The 6,309-nt window shown below is 58.7% G+C and overlaps 1 protein-coding gene across 1 annotated transcript in view; it reads left to right on the top strand.

The window, feature by feature from the left end:
- Positions 1-6,309, top strand: part of TTC28 (tetratricopeptide repeat domain 28) — a 582,431-nt gene that overhangs the window by 570,992 nt on the left and 5,130 nt on the right. Inside the window, exons 21-26 of the mRNA XM_010828858.1 lie at positions 1-21; positions 510-586; positions 1,869-1,892; positions 2,285-2,414; positions 4,897-5,004; positions 6,052-6,308. Coding sequence (XP_010827160.1) covers positions 1-21; positions 510-586; positions 1,869-1,892; positions 2,285-2,414; positions 4,897-5,004; positions 6,052-6,308 — 617 coding nt within the window. The remainder of the gene's footprint in view (positions 22-509; positions 587-1,868; positions 1,893-2,284; positions 2,415-4,896; positions 5,005-6,051; position 6,309) is intronic.

Below are 6,309 nucleotides of genomic sequence, written 5' to 3'. Positions count from 1 at the left end.
GCACCGTCCAGTCCCTGCTGGGTGAGCCTCAGCCGGCAGCAGGTGCAGGGTGGGGGGCTGTGGTCCCCGCCGCTCTTGGACGGGGAGGAGCCGGGGTCTCCGGAGTCCCCGACACAGACTCCTCCGGCCTGGTGCTTCCATCTGTGACCCCCAGCTCTACCCCTTGCGGGGTGGACAGCAACGGCTCAAATGTTTTGTCGGCAGCTTCGGGCCTGACAGAGCCCTGTGGCTGAACCCAGGGTGACATGGTCACAGGGCTCCCCTTCTTGCATCGCTTGGCAGGGGGTGATGCTGCCTGAGCGACCAGTCAGGGTCCTGGGGTGACCACGTGCAGCCTCCAGCTGCCCTTCTCAGAGAGCATCCAGCTGGGACTTGGACACACTGTCTGGCTGTGCTGAGCTTTTGAAAACGGGAGCAAAGCTGAGCATTCGGGGTGCATTCCCCTGGGAAGGTGCAGACTGTGGGTGCAGTGTGCCCCTCCAGATGACGCCGCCTCCTCCTCGCTGTAGGTCTGCCCAACCCTGCCCTCCAAGCCCTCTGCAAGCTCATCACGGCCTCGGAGACAGGCGAGCAGCTCATCAGCCGGGTGAGTCCAGCAGAAAGCGGAGCCTGGGGGCTGGGCCACACTGGGGGACAGAGCTCCGACCCTGACAGGAAGCTCAGCCCTCGGGATTTGAGGGAGAGGCAAGTGCTGGGGTACATCGGCCAGCACGGAGGAGCTGGTTCTCAGGCCCTCTCTGGGCGCTGAGTGCCAACAGCACTAGGGCCTCAGAGGATGCCCAAGGGGCCCCAGTCCCCTGTGGTCTCAGGGCTCTTCCTGACCTCTGCATCCAGTGGCCTCCTGCACTGGGCACCCCTGACCACCACCGCCCCAAGCCAGCAGGTGTTCCTGTACTTATTCTCAGGTCAGAGCGTGACCCTTGCCTGAAACAAAACCACCGCTGAGGCGGTGGTGAACAGTCACCTCTCATGGAAGATACTGCTTAGCGGGTTTTTCACGAAGTGCTTTCTTTTAGGAGAAAGTAGATCTAATTTAGAGAACTGGAGGATTCTAGCCCTTGGCATCATGTAGGCCGTTCTCGAATTGGCCACCGAGCTTCAGATCTTCCTCTTGGCCTGTGCGGGTCTGGAACAACCCTCTGGTGACAATGTAGTGACCCCTGAAGAGGATGGAGTGGTTTTCTGAAGTGTAATAATTTGACAAAGTAATATACATTAGTAGGTCTTTATCAGCAGATTTCCTTTTAGTGGAGCTGTTTATCTGGAAATAAGCTGCTCCTTCGAGGGTTCAGCCCTGGCACCTCCCCCCCGCTGCCTGGGTGGTTTCCACCCTGATTCGGAGCATAGCTCACTGATCGTGAGTTTCTGCTCATTTTGTAATAAGTGTTAGGATCTGCTTGTTGGGGAGAATCAGGAAGACACTTCAGGGCTACAAGCCTGTGCTCTTCCAAGAGAAAAGGCTAGAGGCACGTGTGCAGGGTGAGGCTGAGCATCGGAGCCAACTGCTTACTTTCTTGCTTTGGGTGGCAGCACGGGGACCTCCACAGCCCCTGCCCCGGGACGGCAGGCACTTCTGAGCCACTCGAATTGGAGACTCTGCTTTGGAGTGGCCACGAGGGCCCGCGGTCCCGTGCCCCGTCCTGGTGAGGAAGGGCAGGCGGCGACCTCTGGGGCGTCTGGCGGGTGTGGCTGCGCCTTCTCCTGTGTCCCTGCTGACTCTCGCTCCTCTCCGCTGCCCGCCGGGTCAGAGCCAGCCCGTGTGGCGCTTCCTACAGCAGTGATCAGCTTGTGGTGCATAACAACCTGTGCTTGAGTCTAAACTCTCTTCTCTTTCTTTCTCTCTTTTTCTTATACTCTGCTGGCCGAAGGCTGTTAAAAATATGGTTGGAATGGTGAGTACCACTCTAAGTAGCACTGTCCTCAGGTGAGCCCCTCGACCCGCCCGCCCCACCCCCGCGCTGCTGGCTCAGGTCCGCCCCAGCCCAGGCTCTGGCTCCCTTTCCGGCTCCGCCCGCTCTGCTCTGGATCTGACCTTTCAAGTTCCCTCAGAACGGCAGGCCAGCAGCCCTGGGGGGAGGGCTCACACTCAGCAGGTGTCTGGGAGCCCCCCGCCCCTCCTCTCGCCCCGAGCCCCCCTGCTCCCATGGAGAGGACAGAGGGCAGCAGGCACAGAGGCCCCGTGCAAAGAACGTGAGGCGCTGCGCACACAGGAGGTTGCTAGGTGCCGTGCCCACGCGGGCAGCTTGGGCGCCCGGCAGGCGCAGGCTAACGCTCTCCCCCTCAGCTCCACCAGGTGCTGGTGCAGCTGCAGGCCGGCGAGAAGGAGCAGGACTTCGCCTCGGCGCCCATCCAGGTCTCCATCAGCGTCCAGCTGTGGCGGCTCCCCGGCTGCCACGAGTTCCTGGCGGCTCTAGGTAGGCCCGCGTCCTCGAAGGGGCTCCTTTCCTTCTACCTTTCTTTTTAACCTGTTTCCCTCCTAGTTTCTGTTGGGTGGCATTGGTAGACTCTTGGGTCTTAGCGTTGTTGCCGTGTTTATTACTCAGTGGCTAATGTGAGGGCTGGTGCTTCAGCACAGCTCCCAGACGGCCTTGCGGCTGCCCCTATCCCCTACACGGTGGTTTCCTCCTTGCGCTCGGAGTCATCATGTTAAGATGAATCTGCTGGATTGCAGTACTGCTGGGAGTCAAGCCGTGACTACAGCCTAAGGAAAACTGTCATGATTTCAACATCGGGCTCTATCACTGGCTACTCAGACTTGGCAGAGAGAAGATACAATTGAAACTGCCTTTGACTGACCACAGAAACCTAGGACGGCCTGTTGCAAGATCCTCCTTCAGTCAGGACGCTCTTGCTGCTTCAGCGCTGAGAGCCAGTTGAGGCAGCAAGAGAGATCGGAAGAGCACACGCTGTCCCAGCACCACTGCCGTCTCCTCACTGCAGGCGCATCTGCTGCTAAATCACCCTGAGAGGCTGTGCCGTCCTGTCGCAGGCATGGGGGAGGCAGCAGTGAGCACAGGACCGAAGGTCCTGCTCTTAAGAGAGCTTTCATACCAGAGGGGACAGACAGACACACAGAAAGATGCAGCCTAAGGGGAGCAGCTCAGAAGTGAGGAACCCCAGCACAGACAGAAGCATCAGGGTCACAGAGACAGGCAGGAGCCTTGCAGGCCCAGAGCCTGTGGAGAAGAGGTCCAGGCTGAGGGAAGAGCCTGAGGCAGATCCTGGGGTCGAGACACTGGTGGGAGGCCCTTGGTTTTTAGTCTGAGGGAGTGGGGATCTGATGCCTTGTGGGAATGTTCCTCCCGCACAGGAAGCCTGGGAGCCTTTTCTAGCCCATTTGGATGACCCTTCCCAGCCCATCTCAACTTGGGGGCTTCCACCTGTCTTTGGAGGCAAAGAGGGAACCCACACAACCCCACAGGGGTTCCAAATCCCCTGGCAGTAGGTACTCTGAGGTCTTTTAAGATTCTTATTATTTGCTAGTTTCCAAGAAGGACCATAGCCTTCTTGGTATAAACACAGTACATTTATGTCTAGTAAGCATAGTCACGAGCAAGTGGAGCAGGGGTGAGAAGGACCAGCTCCACACCCAGGATGGTCTCACTCGTATGAGGCCGCAGGTGAGGCAAGACCGGAGCCGAGATCTTTCTGTGAGGAGGAGCAGCTCCTGTCCTCCCGAGGCACGCTCTCAGGCTGGGGTCCTGGGTGCTTTTTGTTGATGCTCCTCTACTTTCTGAATCCCACTGATACTCCAGGGCGAGTCGGGAGAACTACCCCCTCCAGCCCTCAGCAAGTCACAGGCTGTGGCTTATTTAGAGAACTCAGTTCTGTTGGGACAACCAGTTCAAGTCCCCTTGATAGCGGATTCTAAACTAAAACGTTATTAGTCACACATTTTCTAAGTGCTGAGTTCTCTGAGACCTTCCTGTTGGTTTCAGGGTCTGTTTACTTTTGAGTTCAGAGGGGGAAATCTCCAATAGCAACCAGAATGCTGAGTTCAAGGCACCTCTATTGAGTCCAGTTGCCAGACCCAACACAGGAATTACAAGAATAAAAAAGACAGGTTTCTCATCTGGCGCTGGGGTCCCTGCTGTGGGAACACTGAGGTGAGGCGGGAAAGGGCCTGGGAGCGCCGGGCTGCTGCTGGCCCCAAGTGTCCACACTGTTTGAAGCAGAGCTCAGTGATCTGCTGGGAGGTTAAGTGAAGACGTTCTGAGCCGAGTCCCTTAGGCCCTAAGCCCTTACCTGCTGGCTGCCTCCGTCATGGCCCCGATGAGTCTGAGTGCTGCGGCAACAGCTCGTTAGGCAGCCGCCCGGCCTTTGTTGTGCCCGCGCTGGGTCTTATTAGACTTGGGGCTGCTCCCTGGCGGCTCCGGCGGGGCAGAGCGAGTCCCTGGTGGGCGCTCCAGCCCAGAGCAGATTCTGCAGCATCGGAGAAGCTCGTCTCAGAGCCCTTGGGGCAGACCGTACCCACGCGCAGAGACACTGTCCTTGCAAATTTCCCACCTTCTCCTGCACCAGCTTTAAATGTCCGGTCGAACAGAGGAGCCAGTGTTTGTCCTCGACAGTCTTTAAGTGAACTGTCCTGCAAAAGAATGGAGACAAGTGTCAGCGAGCCTTACTACCCCCAGCTCCTCTCTGGAGAGGGCAGGGCAGGGCAGCAGCCAGCGCTCTGTGGAAGGACAGCGGTCAGGGGAGCCCCCTGCGTGGGTGTGAGGGGCGCAGCGCCCATGAGTCCCCGTGACTGACATTCTCTTGACCGATGTACAGGCAGGGCTTTCCGAGGAGTCTGCACAGGTTCCCCAGGACAGGGTGAGAAGCCCTAGAGTGCACATCCTTTTCAGGCCCGGGAATCTTCCTCAAAGCAGCAGGTGTTTATGGTCTTTGTTTCTCTAGGTTTTGATCTCTGTGAGGTCGGTCAGGAGGAAGTAATCCTGAAAACCGGGAAACAAGCCAACCGACGGACCATGCACTTTGCGCTCCAGGCCCTGCTCGCGCTCTTCGGTAAGAGTGCCTCACGGCTCCTAGGAGCTACAGGCACGGCCCTGGGTATGGTTTGGGAAGGGGGAGAATTGAGTGAATGTCTGCTGTATGTCAGGGAACGTTCAAAAAACAAGCTCCCTGTTCTGCTGGACCTCAGCTTATGGTATGCACACGTACAATACATGTCAGACGAGGAAATTAAGGGACGAGGGAGTGCAGGTGGCATTGGAGGAGAGGTGCCGCGGGAGGGGTGGTACCCAGAGCTGGCCTGCAGGGCGGTTTTCAGACCCTGGGGCAAGCCTGCCCCCTACAGGGGCAGAGTGAGGCTGAATGCGGGCGCTAATGGCGTCAAGGCTTGACGGCAACCGGCAAAGCCTGCTGACAAACGTGCTCAGAGGGGTCAGAGGTGACAGCTGCCAGGCTGGGCTGCCTTCGCCCAGATGGTGAAGGTGGCAGGACTGGTCTGTGCTCCCTCTTGGACATGTTTGTAGGCAGCTGGTCAGACGAGTCCAGAGTGGAGACACTGACGTGCCCACAGGGCTCAGGCGAACAGGACTGTCCTGTGGGCCCTCCTGGGGTCAAGGTCACAGACGGGGCAGGGCCGGGGAAGGTTCAGTACCCAAGAGCCGGGTGTGATCTGTGCAGAAGCGGGCAGTGAATGCCAAGTTTGGCGGTGACCACTGGTGACCTTTACATGAGCTGGGGAGACAGAAGCCTGCCTGGAGAGGGTTCTGAGCAGGCGGGAGGAGGGTGCTGGGATGTGGGGTGATGCAGCTGCAGCTGGAAGGGACGGCGGGTGAGGGTTCGGGCAGGGGCGCCACCGAGCGGGGCGTGGCTGCGGGGCCTCGGGAGATAGGGAGCAAGTGGGGGTGGGCCTGCTGGCGGGTCTGCAGCACCGGGGCCCCTCCTGTTTCTGTCCCCAGCATGAGACTTACCTCTTCCCACAGAACTGTTTTCCAGGCTTGAGACGAATTCAGGTTGTGTATAACTCTAGCTTCTATGCATATGAGGATGCTTGTGAAAGAAGTCAGCACCACAGAGAATTCTAACTGTGCTCCTTTGTCGTAGATTCCACCGAGCTGCCCAAGCGCCTCAGCCTGGACAGCTCGTCCTCCCTGGAGTCGCTGGCCTCGGCCCAGTCTGTCTCCAACGCTCTGCCCCTGGGCTACCAGCACCCTCCTTTCTCCCCGACCGGGGCAGAGAGCATAGCCTCAGACGCCATCTCTGTGTACAGCCTGAGCTCCATCGCCTCCTCCATGAGCTTCGTCTCCAAGCCTGACGGGGGGTCAGAAGGCGCGGTCCCTCGGGGACGGCAGGACTACGAGC

This window comes from Bison bison, unplaced genomic scaffold (assembly GCF_000754665.1).
Source record: "Bison bison bison isolate TAMUID 2011002044 unplaced genomic scaffold, Bison_UMD1.0 scf7180017864495, whole genome shotgun sequence".
Lineage (NCBI taxonomy): Eukaryota > Metazoa > Chordata > Mammalia > Artiodactyla > Bovidae > Bison > Bison bison.
This window is presented reverse-complemented; position numbering and strand designations above follow the sequence as displayed.